Source organism: Aedes albopictus, chromosome 3 (assembly GCF_035046485.1).
Source record: "Aedes albopictus strain Foshan chromosome 3, AalbF5, whole genome shotgun sequence".
NCBI lineage: Eukaryota > Metazoa > Arthropoda > Insecta > Diptera > Culicidae > Aedes > Aedes albopictus.
Window position 1 is genome coordinate 261,000,408 of NC_085138.1, and position 16,692 is coordinate 261,017,099.

General features: G+C 37.0%; 1 protein-coding gene across 18 annotated transcripts in view; it reads right to left on the bottom strand.

Annotated features, from left to right (window-relative positions):
- The window catches only part of LOC115253893 (protein muscleblind), a 1,330,915-nt gene that overhangs the window by 692,614 nt on the left and 621,609 nt on the right, over window positions 1–16,692 (bottom strand). The window contains exon 3 of one of the 18 annotated variants that reach the window (XM_062860504.1): window positions 12,463–12,495. The exons of the other annotated variants lie outside the window; for them this stretch is intronic. Coding sequence (XP_062716488.1) covers window positions 12,478–12,495 — 18 coding nt within the window. The 3' untranslated portion in view covers window positions 12,463–12,477. Of the gene's footprint in view, window positions 1–12,462; window positions 12,496–16,692 lie in introns of those variants that run through there. 18 annotated transcript variants of the gene reach the window in all.

The following is a 16,692-nucleotide window of genomic DNA, read 5'->3' on the forward strand; positions in this document are numbered from 1 at the left end:
TGACTTTTTAATCTAGATTATTGGAAGCGAAGTGCGAAAAATATTGCACCTCCGATGAACGTAAATTGCTGGGTTTTGTGCGGCTTTGGACGCCCGGGTGCAATGGACGAGCATTATTCAGGGGTAGCCCTTGAATGTGTAGATTTGTGGAGCTACTAACTGAATTATTCAAATCAACCTGCGTGCGAGTAGGGAGTGGTCGACTTGAATGCGCTACTCATTTAAAAACACATTGATTGTTGTGGTGTTTTATGTGCTCTGCACACAGCAAAAATACAATAAAATCTGTAGACGTAATATAGGACGTAATTGAATCACAACCAGTTCGATTGGCCGGTTGGTACTTGGTTCAAATTTACTATTATTTAATTTGTATTTCCGACCGGAGAGGATGACAAGAACAGAAGCGAAGCCAATCCGCCACACCAAGAAACGGAAGCGTGAAGAGAGTGTGACTGCTGAAGCGCATGCAAGCTTGGAATATAACAATATGCAGAGGTTTTATGCAACAGTAAAAGGTGTGTAGCACAAAACCGTTAGTTACTAGGGAAACTAGAAAATGGTGTGAGGATCAGATTCACGAACCACCACTTGTAGTTTCCGAATAAAAACGGTAGACTTCAGTGGGCTGGACACGTAGTGCGAATGTGGGCAGAAAAATGTCGAAAACAATGTTCAGCAGTGAGTCTGATAGATATAAGTGACTTCGTGAGCAGCCACGAACACACTGCACCCGGATGGAAAATACCTGGGGACTTTAAATGTTTGGAGAAACTGGAGGAACATCACCAAAGACTAATGAAGATACCCAACTAACAATCGCCAGCCGCAAACAAGCATGCATGCGGAATTGTTGCTTAATAATAGTAATTATAGCTGAACTAAAATTAGGCTGTACACATTACTGTACAACTGCTGTTTCAATTGAAAAACTGAGGGCTTGGTGGTCTAGTGGCACTGTGTATATAACGCCTACAAGTTATGCAACCAAAGCGTGCTGTGCCGCTTGACCTTATTCACCTTATTCACCACACAATCTATCACCTTACGAACACTATAAATAACCCCCTATCCAAGGGTTGCATCATCGACCCAACGGTGACTCCCAGATTTCCCATCCATTCCGTCTAACAAATACCCCAGTCCGTGCTGGTTGTGGGGATGCAGAGGTGATCTCGGTATTTAGTAGCAACAACCAGCACACTCTAACATTCCTTTCCCTTCTCAACTGACTATAAGGACGTGGCCGGCACCGTTATTGATCCAAAATGTATAAGCTGCTTAAATTGCACTATGATAATAAGTGGAGTGTCCCAGCCCTTATTCATTTGAATCTCAGTGCAATTGGTAAGAGCTCAGATCAATCACGGAGGAGGAACCATTGACATGTATAGTCAGATTTGATCGTTGATCGTGATCGATGATCAAACTGCTGTTTCAATTGAAAAAGTAGCCAATGTTCAAATTTTCGTATTGGTATTTAAAATGACAATGATAACTTTTCAAGCGTTCAATAAGAATTTTATTCGACTCGCAGTTATTCCTTTACAACATAGTTTAACAAGACTTTTTTCTGCTTCTTGTTAAGTTCATGTAAAAATTAGCGCATGTTTCTGTATAACGTGTTTTTCACTTTCGTTTCATCATACTTCGTCTCAGAGTACATGATGAAAACACGTGGTTTTTTTCTGAACAACAGCTGAATTAATCTGTTGTTCAGTCGTTAATCATAGTAGTGCTAATTCATCACTGCTGAATAGGAGTCGAAGTCTGATCATTATAAAACCACGGGAAGAGTATGTTGTGATTTGAGCGCTGCAATTCATCATCTCTAGGATGGCGCAGATAGGAAGGCATGCGGCTGGCAATCGACGGGTCTCGAGTTCGAATCTGGATTTAGGTATGTGTAGTTATTATTTCACAATATTTGTTCACAGCATTAAGTTCCAATCATAAACTCTTGTGGAAATTGAAAAAAGTTGCATTTTTTTATTTTTAGTCATTTTTCTAAAGCTGAATAACAGCTTTACTATATAGTTGTAAAACGATTTAACAACAAACAATTCAGTTGGTACACAACACTATGCTTTATAGTTTCTCCAAATTTTTGTGAACAAAACCCGAACAAAGGTTGTGCCTGAAAATTATCCAAATGTTATTCAGCATCATGCTGAATCAATTCATCGTAAAGGTCCTTGTACAATAAGTGATTGTTAGTTGGGTAATGCTCTACTAAATGATCAGTATCGATTGAAGTTACTCTTAAACCAATAATGTGTCAAGAAAATGTGCATCCATAGGGACAAAATTGAATTTTAGAAACGAACGTGGAGGCAATCGCAGACAACCAATTTGCACGTATAATGAAGTTTATGTTCATGTTATACGTACTTTTATGCGTTAAAGTGACATCGCATAAGATGCTGCAAAAGTGCTTATTTGCTTACAAAAGTGGAGGCGCTATAGTGCATTGACGGAACAATAATAACGCTATATGACTTGAAGCGATATCTTATGCGATGCACCGTGTGCACGATTGCGATGTAATTCAGCATCTTATGCGACTTAATAGTATTAAAAAAACAATACTTGTCAGCTCAATATCGAACTAATGACCTTTGGGTTGTCGAGCCACACTTCACACACAACACTAAACGATACTTATGAAACAAGCTAATTAATTATCATGATATTCTAACTCAGCTCAGTGTTTGTTGGAATGCACTTGGTTCACTTGCGCTGTGCGTGTTTGGCAGGCTGAAAACGACGAAGCACAATTTGCCGTACAATTTTCACTGTCCATCTCTGGCTAGCGCCTCCCAATGTTGGTTATCAAGCCAACAAAACAAATAATGATGACTTTGCAACCATAATTATGGCTGTTCACTTTCTTGTTGCTTTATGGAACTGCATCCACAGTGTAACAGAAACTCTTTAATTGTTATCGCATATCAAATCGCATAATGTCACCATAATAGCATCTAGCTTATGCGGGTTTGTATGCACATTTCAACGAGTTTATTTATACTTTTATGCGATTTCATCCATACACCATTGTGAGGTTAACTAACACAACAAGAAAAGTACCAAACGAAGTCATATAATCATCGCAGTATGACACTTTGCGAGTTCGCTCGCACGCTTTTGCGCATAAGTAAAGCTCATCGCAATAAAACATCAAAATATCATCTACTACGATGTACTCATACCTTATAAAAGTTTATTTGTATTCTTATATGACTTTACCTGACACATCGTAATAAGTTCAAAAATAACATCGTATGTGATGAAAATTGTCAGTTAGCCGAACATATATGCGATAGTTATTAAAGTTATTAAAAAAGTACTTTATACGATGTACAACGTGGTTTCTTATGCGACTCCTGGTTGTCTGGGATGAAAGGTGGAAGCACCACTTCGATGAACGCATAACTGATACGAAGAAAGGGAACAATAAGTTGTAGTCAGGGTTCTACAATGTCAACAACATGACATTAGATAATTCACCAATTTCATTGCTCCAGGTTTAAAAATGCTCATCAACAACTTCATTATTTCTCCTTTTATAACCAGTACTATTGAAGGGTCCACAGATGGAAATTTGAACAGAAAATGGTTAAACTTGAAAATATCGTGACATTTTTCTCATGATATTTCGTGACATTCTCCACCCCTAGTTGTAATAAAAAAAATGGAAAAAATGTATATTTCCTAAAATTTTTATTATGCAACTTTGTTTTCTAGAGGATAACAAAATGCTGTATCGGCCAAAAGTTTGGGGTCACTATCGTAAAACAAGGAAAAGTGATTTGTTGATATCTTTGTCAACTTTCATTCAATTTTAATTCTTCTTGGCTTATTTGAAACAAAATGAATGATACTTACTGCATAGACATTGAACCACACATATTTGTTGAAATTTACATACTAAAACTTAACGTAAAGTTGCCTCATTTTTTGAAGCGTGGTAAAATGTGCTAACTTTACATAACATTTTTAATATACAAAAATCGTTAAATACGTTAAGTTGAAGACATCAAACGTAAATTTAGTTAATTATCTTTAAAATGAGCCCAAAATAAATAAAATTGAACTATAGATGACAAAGATATCACCAAATCACTTTTCCATGTTTTACGAAAGTGACCCCAAACTTTTGGCCGATACATCATATTGAGGGGTGACCCCAAACTTTTGGTCGATGACATCAAGGATTAATTTACTTAATAATTTTTTTTCTAGATTTTTTAGCTAAGTTCTGTAAAAAGCAGTTGAAAGCTAATAGAAAATGGGTCATATTACCGCTCTCATCTTAAAATTTGGTCGACCCAACTTCCAGCGACACTGCCGTAAGTTTATATTCATTTTTTAGAAAATTTGGCAACTTTGGGTTAAGTTTACATACAAAATTATTTTTGGGTTAAGTTTACATACAAAATTATGGGCCTAACAAAATGACATGTTTTTGAGGGGGTGACCCCAAACTTTTGAACGGGAGTGTACGTTTGCTCTTGAAACAGACCAAAAATTATTGTTTGTTTCGATGTGTGATTCTCAGAGTTTCAGGATAAATTTCTTGAAATTTATTTGTGTTAATTTCCGAAAAAAACACTAGAAAACCTCTTCGAGATTTTGCACAAAATTTTTATTCTCAAGAACTTCTGATAATACTTTTTGTATGTTTTTCATAAAATTGATATAATTGCTGGTTATAAATCACGATTAAATGGCTAAGATATTAAAAAAGGTCTATTAAATTGTTTGTGACATGTTCACGTTGGATTGTGCTTGGTGCGTTCCGTGCTGAAGACCTTTATTTTCTATTTGAAAGAGAGTTATGATAAGGCTTCAAATAAATCAGCTTGATAAACTATCGTTGTAGAAATTCCATTATAGTATTTTTCTTCAATTTTCACTGTGCCATCGGAACACCAGGTTGCTAAATGACTGCCTACCAACCAAGCCCTGTTGCTGCTCTTAAGCTGCCCTGGCTTAGTCTAATGAATTTTCGTTTATTATCAAGCTTTATTGCCGTTTTTTATTCGTACCGACACAGCAAATTCTTCCCGATGCCGTCGCCACCACCCCCTCTCGTTCAATTCTGCAAATGTGTTGCTACAATGCAATGGGGGGAAAGTGAAAACAATTCTGTGTCCTAGTGGCATCGAACGACCAAACGACGACCCCCCCGTCCATTCGGATATATTAGTTCAAACTATAATCCACTTAAAAGCTTTCGACGCCTGCCTGGTCCTGGAACTCCTCATCCTCACCCAGTACCCGAGGTACACGTTCCGAAGGAGAGTTTTCCCGTCGTCCGTCCGTTCGTGCACTAATGGTGCACGTAACGAACAAACGCTTAGTTACGCAGTTTGTTTTGTGAAGCTGTTGCTGGTTCTGGTGCTACTGCTGCTGCTGCAAGTCCGATGGTGTTGGCATTTGAAAATTGGGTAAAAGTGCCAATTTGTTAATGCAATTTTCGACACCCTGCTGCTGCTAGCAGGGTCGTTTGTTTGGATTTGCTGGGGTGTGAGAGAGGTTCCACTACTGGGATCGATGGTTTGATTTCTATCTGAGTTCGATGGGATGTCCGATGCATGAGAAGGGTTGGGATAGTCAGTTTTTGGAATATTGGTGATTTGAGAGTTCTTAAAGAGTTTTCTCTGACACTTCGTGATCAATAGATGCGAATTTTAAATTGTTTTTCCCAACAAGCAATAAAGAATAAACTTCCACTTAAACCTGGATTACGTTCCTAAGAAAACAATTTGTATACCGTCATTGGGGGTGAGAATGGGTCAAAAATGATAACCTTCACATTCATTGTTCAACAGCTTTTGCTGGAATGTGATCTGCATGCACATATGATGTAACAATATTTGGAGTTCGTCAATCTATATATATATAAATGCAGTGGCATACGTGGGACCGCGCATAACTTGCGAACGAGTGGTCCGATTTGGTTCGTCTAAGTTTTGTTCTGTTAGTTTTCACCCAAGGAAGGTTTATGAGGCCTAAAACATGGGAAAATTGAGAGTTTTTGAAAATCGGTTTTTCATACATTTTGAACGGGGACTTGGGCGCTTGGCTAGGGGCTTGAAACGTCAAAAAACGCAGTAGGCAAGACAAAGTTTGCCGGGGGCAGCTAGTTTTATTTAAAACAACAAGTGTATGAAAATTGACCCATTCTCACCCCTTCGAGGGGGTGACAAACGGTCAGGGGAACCGAATATGTTTTTCTTTTACAGCAAAGTAAGTTTTCGAGAGAAAAAAATGAAAAAAACAAACTATTTTCCATATTTTGGCTGTATTTATTTAGTTTCATTTATAACGATTCATCTAAAACTGCCAAGATAAGCTTCGTTTCTCTCGACATAACTATAATCTTTTTTTTTTGCTTCGTAAGATTTGAGTTTTTTTTTTATTCTTGGAATTCTTCCGGCATCAAATTCAAAAAGTTCTGGTAAGACTCCAAAACATCCAAAAAAGATTTGAAAAAAAAAACAAATTGTACCGGAAGTTCCACCAAGCTGTCTGCTACAAAATTGTCCATGGATTAAAAAAACAGACATGCATTTATAGAAGCCGTTTGGCATTTGTTATCAAGCTATGAAGCAGTACTTTGAAGATATTGATTGAAAATACAACAGATATTCAGAAATACTCTATTAATTATCTTTCGAGATTTTTCATATTTTCATAAAATCTACTTAAAGTTCAGCAAAATGCACTTCTACACATTATTTCAATGCTTCAGGAATAAAAATCTCTACGTTTCTAAGAATCCAGTTTGCCAAGGAATGTTTGCTTGACATAAGATTTAAATATTCAATCTGAAGATTTTTTTTTGGTTATAATCAGAAATTAATTTTCTTTTTTTTACAAATCACAGTTCTTGTTTAACAAAAATCGTCTGCTATCGTGGTCAATTGAAAATGCTTCCATTTGTTTCACAAAACATCTTCAAACGATATTTCGGAAATATCAAAACTCCCAGAAGCAGTTTTCTGTCATTTTTTCTTCCGAAATTCTTCGGAGCGTTACTCTAAACTTCGCCTTGATATAATTTACAGCAGAAAATTTTCGGGTTGCTCCAGAGCTATTCAAGAACAAATCCACAATGGAGTTCTCTCGAAGTTTGAACCTATTTTGTAAATAAAAAATGGAAGGACTTTGGAGTTTAATAATTATGGTATTAACTAATTTGTATCGAAGTAGCTCAATGATGCGAGAAGGCATCAGGCAGAAGCTTGAAAATAGTGACTTGAACCCTACAGGATTTTGGGTTTGGATTTCCGTGAAAGATTTTAAAACGTCTATCTAACGAAATTATACAAATTGAGAATTGATGCATCTTTTGGAAAGATTGCGGAAGGCCGCAAAATAACTAAAAATGTTGAAAATACACCTTGATTTGCCTAACATTGCCCTTGTTGACAAGCTTGACCAAATATATTCTATGAGAAATCATAATTTAAAAGTTGGAAAATCCTAAATCACTACACGAATGTGGTTTCCAATAGACTTTCTAATATTTCCTTCAGACTCCTGTATGGAAGCACATTAAAATTGGTACTTATACATTTTCCATGAGTTCCAATAAAATACATGGAAGTGAAATTGCCAAATAATTCTATTCGGATTTTTTTTTTGAAGATTTTTCCAAAAATGTCTAGCATTTTTCAAAGTTTATCTTCCAATCTATTGGATTTTCTATTTTGTACATATTTCTATTTTTTTTTCATTTTTTTCAATATCCATTTGAAATTAAAAAAAATCAGCATCACCAAATGAAAATTCACATACCACTTTCTTATATTATTTTATTATTAATTTATTTTAAGGACCCACTTTCTTAGAAAGAGTGCTATTATTTAAGCATAGTCCATCCTAAATCTTTTGAAAAATTTATAAATAAACTCATACTTTTATAAAATCTCCTCTTATGCCATTTCATTTCTCTAGGAGTAAAAATAAAGTTAAAAATATTTTTTGGAATAAAATTGACCCATTCTCACCCCTTCGAGGGGGTGACAAACGGTCAGGGGAACCGAATATGTTTTTCTTTTACAGCAAAGTAAGTTTTCGAGAGAAAAAAATGAAAAAAACAAACTATTTTCCATATTTTGGCTGTATTTATTTAGTTTCATTTATAACGATTCATCTAAAACTGCCAAGATAAGCTTCGTTTCTCTCGACATAACTATAATCTTTTTTTTTTGCTTCGTAAGATTTGAGTTTTTTTTTTATTCTTGGAATTCTTCCGGCATCAAATTCAAAAAGTTCTGGTAAGACTCCAAAACATCCAAAAAAGATTTGAAAAAAAAACAAATTGTACCGGAAGTTCCACCAAGCTGTCTGCTACAAAATTGTCCATGGATTAAAAAAACAGACATGCATTTATAGAAGCCGTTTGGCATTTGTTATCAAGCTATGAAGCAGTACTTTGAAGATATTGATTGAAAATACAACAGATATTCAGAAATACTCTATTAATTATCTTTCGAGATTTTTCATATTTTCATAAAATCTACTTAAAGTTCAGCAAAATGCACTTCTACACATTATTTCAATGCTTCAGAAATAAAAATCTCTACGTTTCTAAGAATCCAGTTTGCCAAGGAATGTTTGCTTGACATAAGATTTTAATATTCAATCTGAAGATTTTTTTAGTTATAATCAGAAATTAATTTTCATTTTTTTACAAGTCTTCACAGCTCTTGTTTAACAAAAATCGTCTGCTATCGTGGTCAATTGAAAATGCTTCCATTTGTTTCACAAAACATCTTCAAAAAATATTTTGGAAATTTTAAAACTCCCAGCAGCAGTTGTCTATCATTTTTTCTTCCGAAATTCTTCGGAGCGATACTCTAAACTCCGCCCTAATATAATTTTCAGCAGAAAATTTTCAGGTTGCACCAGAACTGTTCAAGAACACATCCACCATGGAGTTCTCTCGAAGTTCAAACCTATTTTGTAAATAGAAAATGGAAGGACTTTGTGGAATTTATTAATTATGGTATTAACTAATTTGTATCTGAGTAGCGTAATGATGCGAGAAGGCATCAGGCAGAAGCCTGAAAATAGTGACTTGAACCCTACAGGATTTTGACTGGATAGTTCTCGTGAAATATTTCAAAGTGGTTAAGATCTTAAAACGTCTTTCTAACGAAATTATACAAATTTGAGAATCGATGAATCTTTTGAAAACATGGCGGAAGGTGGCAAAATAACTAAAAATGTTGAAAATACACCTTGATTTGCCTTACATTGCCCTTGTTGACAAGCTTGACAATATATTCTATAAGAAATCATTATTTAAAAATTGAAAATTCCTAAATCACTACGCGAATGTGGTTTCTAATAGAATTTCTAAGATTTTCTTCAGACTCCTGTATGGAAACACATTAAAATTGATACTAACACATTTTCCATGAGTTCCAATAAAAGTATACATGGAAGTGAAATTGCCAAATAATTCTATTCGGATTTTTTTTTCAAGATTCTTCCAAAAATGTCTAGCATTTTTCAAAGTTTATCTTCAATCTATTTTATTTTCTATTTTGTACATATTTATAATTTTTAAGTTTTTTCAATATTCATTTGAAATTTAAAAAAAAAACAACATCACCAAATGAAAATTCACATACCACTTTCTTAGATTATTTTATTATTAATTTAATTAAGGGACCAACTTTCTTAGAAAGATTGTTATTATTTAAGCATAGTCCATCCAAAATCTTTTGAAAAATTTACAAATAAACTCATACGCGTCTGGCTGTTAATACGTACTGTTGTTGATCTGAATACGTTCTCGATTTTACCGCTGTTGTAGGCTCTGATTAAACGATCTATTTGAATCAGTGCTTAATGTGATATTTGTTGGTATCGGATTAGGAAATTTTTTTTTCCAAGTCGCAACAATCTTAAAGATAACGACGTTTTTGAGCTGCTTAATATTGCTGTGATAGTGCCTGTTTCAGTTGCAATGGAGAAAGCAAGAATTTGCAACAAATGCTTTCTGAGTATTGACGCGAAAGTTGACTTGTATACTGTGTGCGAAGGAGAATGCGCTTGTTTCTTTCATACCGAATGTGTTGGCATAGACGAATTAGACTTGTGTACGATGGCACGGAGAACGAACATGATATGGATGTGCGATGCATGCTTGTTTAAATTCCGCAGTTTGAGTGAACGTACGCCGGCAGATTCACCTATACATCCCAAACCCATCGACGACGAAGTAAGGGATCTCAAAATCGTTGTTGCGGGAATACTGGATACACTTTCCAAAATTGCTCCGACTGCTATTACGAATGACTGCGGACTACTACATTCGACACCTGTTTCGACGAACTTGCCGTCCTATGAGATCAGCACGAGCAATGTAAGCAACGTAGGAAACGATCAGCCATCACCATCGCACTGTGTGGAGAGCAACGATTTGTCATTGTTTATCTCGAACATTGATTCTAGTGTTACTGAAAGCGACGTCCGTACAATGGTGTTACGAGCACTGGGCACTCACGTTCCCGAACGCATTGATGTTCTTAAATTAGAATCGAAAATTAAAAATAGACAGCCACCTGATTTTATTTCGTTCAAAGTTTCTTTGAATAAAAAATGGAAATCTAAAGCGTTAAACTTAGCAACTTGGCCAAAATACATAAAATGTAGAGAATTTGTTCCTCGATAAAATTTAACTTGGAGGCCAGAACAGTAGATGAAATGAAGAATCGATGTTAACTTTGGGTCAATGTTATAGTTTGTAAATGATAGATGTACAGTTGTTTGTTCTGCTTAGTGTGATCGAAAATGTTGTGTTATGTTAAAAATGTAAGCGGTACGTTGATGCTTGATAACTATTCATGTATGATTATATTAGAGTTAAATATTCAATAAGACTGTAAAAGTCAGTTGGATTACTTAAATAAATAAATAAATAAATAAATACTTTTATAGAATCTCCTCTTATGCCATTTCATTTCTCTAGGAGTAAAAATATAGTTAAAAATACTTTTTGGAATAAAATTATCAATTAGAATTTGAAACCCCACAACACTAGCAACATTTCAATAACCAGAAGGCTTTGAGAGGGTTTTAAGAACCGTCTTATTACATGTTTTAATTTAAATTTGCGGTTGAGACAATTCTAAACACTTCTTTGAACCTATCCAATTTATTTATTTTTTTTTTCACAGATCGAGTTATTTTTTTATTGAACATTTCCTAAGCAATATTCTTGGAACAATTCCAACATTTAATTCAAAAAGTTCTTGGATGCTCCCACCAATTCCTAGAGGATTAAAAAAAAATCAAATTGAACCGATACGTCCACCTAGTAGACAGCTTGCAACTTGTTCACGATATTATCAAAATTTAAAGATTTTTTTTTCTGTGGCAGGAATTAATGGATGTCGTCTCAATTTCTTTCATCAGTAAACTATTCCAGAATACCTTGGAAGATTCTATTTAAAAAAATGTCAGAAATTCATATTTGAAAGGATCCTAATCCCTGTTGCAATCTCCGAAGAAATCCCCCTCCCCCTGATTCCTAGGACAATCATTGGAAGAATTCCTACAAACATGTCTGCACAAATCCCAGAAAGGATTTCAGGGTAAATTCCTGGAGAAATCCAAGGGAGGAATTCTTCAAAAAAGTTCTGAGAGAATATCTGAACCAATTTCTTGCAGAAATTGCTTGGAGAATTTTGGCTTTTATTCCAGGAGCATTGCCAACAAGAATTGCTTGTGGAATTAGAGAAAATCCCGATGCAATACAAAGAAATATTCATGTAGGAACACAAAAAGAAAATTCTGCAGAAATTCATAGAAGCGAAATCAGCGAGAGGGATTCTCGGACAACACCCTGGACAAATCCGCATTAGAATTCCTGGAGAATTCCCTGTAGGAATTTCTGAAAGAATCCCCAGCAAAAAAATCCTGGAAAAAGTGCCCCAAGAATACCAGAAAGAATTTGCGAAGGAATTCCTGCAGGATTCCCAACAAAAAACATCTGAAAGTATCATAGTAGGTATGTCTGATATTTTTAGGGAAATGTCAAAAAGGATTCTTGCAGAAAACTCAACAAGAATTAATGAAGGAAGTCTCAGAGAATTTCCTGGAGAAACACCTTCAGAAACTCTTAAAAGAATTGAAGCAGAAATTCCTGCAGGGTTCTCTGCACTTTTTTTAGTAAAACTTATGAGGAATTTATGGTGAAATCTCTTGACAGAAACCCTGAATACAATTAAGGAGAAATGCCTGAACGAATTCTTGCAGTAATTTCATTCCAAGCAGGAAATCTACGGCCTAAACTCCTAGAATATTTCCTTAGCGTCACATGTTTGGGGTTATTTTACTTAAAATTCACATTAACCGGCAACGTTTAGCTGTGGGTTAAGCGCTACAGGAGTAGGTATGTGTGAGTTTTGAAAAATATTTTCATAGTTTTTTGGGATTTACCTGATGTTTTAGTTATCGATTTGAACGTACCTGGAAATAAAATAAAAAATAAATATTAGTTCAATGTGGATCAAAAATTTGGGCAGAATGACGGGCTTGGTGGTCTAGTTGCTACCACTTCTGATTCGTATGCAGAAGGTCCTGAGTTCAATCCCTGGCTATGCTCATAGCCATCCCTAGAACAGAAACGGGTTGAAAATGCGCCTAAAATAAAAAGATCACCAAACAAAGAAGATGCCTGCTAGTCCCCGACAGAATATCTCATTGGTTCCTCGTGTGAGTGTAGCGATTTGAATCAATATTTTGTTACGTCCATCAAAACGACGAGTTTTCTTAATGTAAAGTTGAAAAGCTTGTAGTTTCACCCAACTTGAATAAAAAGTTTTTAAAATCGCGAACCAAGAATTTAAACCAGAGTTTAAGGTATAAAAAACTGACAACAGCCTGTTAATTTAAAACAGTATTATTGCTTACAATCCGATAAAAAAGCTATTTATAGGGGTTTCACTTGCCTTTGTAGAAAAACATTGCACTGGTCAAGATGTTTTGTACATGTACATATTTTTTTGTTTTTGCCTGTCATTCTTTCGCCATCCACAAATAACGTAACGCTCTAGGGGGAGGGGGGAGTACGGCCGAGCGTTACGGCCCATACACAAATTTTCAGGTTTTCATACAAAAAAGCGAGACGACCCCCCCTGAGGGGTGGTCAAAAAATCTCGATTTTAGCGTTACGTAATAAATGGATGCTGCCCGTGATATTTTTAGAAAAATACCTATAAATTCAAATTACATCAAAAAGTAAATCGTGAATAATCATTAAACGCCATGCTGTCTTCAGAAAAGTTGTTCCTCATAAAATGTCCTATCTTTTTATGGATATTGTTCTAAATTTACATAAGGTTGAAATACTTTTTATGATAAAGGTCATAGTATATCAAAAAATGATAAATTTTAGTAAATTCAAAAAAATCACTATCAAAAAGTTACCTGCAAAACATGTCGTTACTAATTTTCCCAAGAAGTTTGGGATATAGATATATATTAAGCTGTGAAAAATATAAAAATGGTGGGTATTGGCAATTTTTGTATAGTAAAAAATATTTGTATGATATTTATTACGGAACAAGCCCGTGCACAAGGGGGGGGGGGTTTTGGGTGTTAAACCCTCCCCATTACAGACGCTTCATACACTAGGCGCCCCTCCGCCTTTTGCCGAAATTGGGAAAAACCCCTCCCTTGGCGCCACTTCTGTGCACGGGCCTGTTACGGAAAATAGCCATTTTTCAAAAATCTTGCCGGGTGATCCCTAAACGTCATTTCGAAAAGTTGCCACCATACAAAAGTATGTTTCTAATACCCTTAGCTATCATTTGCAGGGTGAGCCCCAAAGCTTTTTTAACATGTGTAATTTTGGGACACCCCAGTGTGCAGTGTTTTTCTTCCTCCTCTTCTTAGCGTAACGTCCTCACTGGGACAAAGCCTGCTTCTCAGCTTAGTGTTCTATGAGCACTTCCACAGTTATTAACTGAGAGCTTCCTCTGCCAATGACCATTTTGCATATGTATATCGTGTGGCAGGCACGAAGATACTCTATGCCCAAGGAAGTCAAGGAAATTTCCTTTACGAAAAGATCCTGGACCGACCGGGAATCGAACCCGTCACCCTCAGCATGGTCACGCTGAATACCCGTGCGTTTACCGCCTCGGCTATATGGGCAGTGTTTTTATTATATAATTCATTTTGAGTTGAAAAAAAGTAAAAACAAAACTTCATAAAATCTGATTTGTTTTTCCAAATTGTTCAAAACCATCTCAGTATTCAACCAATTAATATTTTTTTAAGTACTGCTTAATGTGAAACACATCTAACCGTTCTCTATTAGCAACGACCCATAAATTGATTAAAATTTGCTAATATTACTGTTCAACCGAAATTATTACTGATTTAACATAACATGCTTAATACACGAATTGAATTTGAGATAAGTTCCGAAATTTTTACTTCGTAAATGTCGTGAATGCCATCCCATGCAATTCGCTCGAAAGCCACCAATCATTTCACTGGGAAATTTCCCGCGCCATTTCGACCACGAACTACTTCCCAAATTGCTCGGCCATCCATCCATCACGCATCTGGCAGCCATGCGGTCGCAATCAAGGCTAATCAGAGCTCGATTAAATGTAAATTTTTCATAAAACATATCGTTCTTCCCCGACCCATATACGTACACAAACACACACTTCATCGATGGCGCAGAAATGTCCTGACGTTGACACGACCAATTACATGTATCCCATAATGCCCGTGGCTCCCCCCTCTGCAACTTGTGTCAAGTACACCCCTCCCTCCACCCGGTGGAACTTTCCGCCCAAATCAAAGTAATACATCATAGTAAGTGTTGTGGGGACGGCGGTGGTACTGCAACTACCGCCGCCCATCATTTTTCCGCGTTCCATTTCCCCACCCATATGGGGTAGGTAGGCAGGCAATGAGGCGGGTGGGTACAACATTTTTCCGCGTGTTTCCCGGTGTTCAGACATTCTGCATGGCGCCAGAGTAGGGTCATGTACAAACATTGCGTGACTTTGCTCGCCAGCCAAGACTACTGCGACAAAACCCGCCGCCACTGCTAGCTACATAGACCGACGTCTCGACCAACTCGATGAGAATGGCGAGATGGCGTCAGTGAGTCTTACTGGGGAGTAGGTTGTTTGGGGCGACCATAAAATTCGTTTGTTGAATTTCAGATCGGACAATTTTCAGAACAACTTTCAAAAAAATATCGAAATAAGACTTACAAAGCATGAATTTCAAGGCTACAAAATGTGCTTGAACAAATTGCGAAAAGACATCCACGTGCTCCGGTGGGAATTGAACCCATGACTACTCATTTGCTAGACGGGCGCTTCTTTCCTCCGAGCTACGGAACCACTTGACGATTTCCGTAGCCTGATGGCGTACAACTGAACTCGATTACACTATCGCACATGGAATGCTTCATTTTACAATCTAAACACCCTTCGGATGGGATCAGATGAACATCTCACGCACATTTTTGTCATTGTACATACATGTATGTCAAAGCGGAAGTTGTTTTAGAATTTTCGTGAGCTCATTATCTGTTCATCAAACTTTAATTTTGATCTAGAAAACCAAGAGCATGAATGTTACTATTTCCGGCCACGATCATCTGAAATGTTGGAGTTGTTATAACAGTTACACTCATTTTAAGGTTTTACGAACTTTGCTACTCTAGGAACTTTTCCCCAAAACTAATTCAGCCATTCTCGTCAATAAAAAAAAATTAAGCTTTCTCTATAATTGTCTCGAAAATCTTTTTTACTTTACTGATTCGATTCTGGGAACCACTAACGCCATCGCTAGTGCTAGTGACTGAGCAGCGGAGGAAGCCGGGCAGGCAACGAAGCTCCAAAGTGTGAGAGCATTTTTCTGCGGAAGTGGAATTCCAGGGAATCCGGACGTACAATCACGCGCTCGCTATTGCTGTTGGGACGAGGGTGACGTGCAGGGAGGTACAACACAAGACGAGTGTGTTCCTATAGTAGTTGATTACAAGGTGCACGAGAGGTGCCACTGGAACTGGCGACTGGGGCTGCACCAACTGTTTTATTGGGTTTTCCATTCTTTTACTTCCTTTCCGGGCATGGTGGAACACACCGACACACACACACACACACACACACACACACACACACACACACACACACACACACACACACACACACACACACACACACACACACACACACACACACACACACACACACACACACACACACACACACACACACACACACACACAGAAGTGTTAGTTGCCTTTTGCGGAACGTAATAATCCCGGGGCTGGGCGTCGTGGCACCACTGAGCTTTTTTTCCTCCCGATCCGCCCGAGCTTTGAAAGTAATCATACTAATGTTGGTTGTTGGTTATTTTTTACCTTGCAGCCCAGCAGCTAGCAGCGCCAGGATCCGGAAAAAGTGGCACCAATCGCAACCGAGCACGACACTCTCCGGGTTCTGTAGAGCTGCGACGACGATGTTGTTTATACACGATGTTTTTTTTTCCTACTTGTCCTCCGGAGAAGGAAAAGTGTTAGTTTCCATTTGTGTGGTCTATTAGTCGGGTAAATAGAGTCCCACCAGTGTGCACCGAGGAATCCTTTGTGCAAAAGTTTTGTTGCTAGGAGTAGCCACGTTCTGTGGC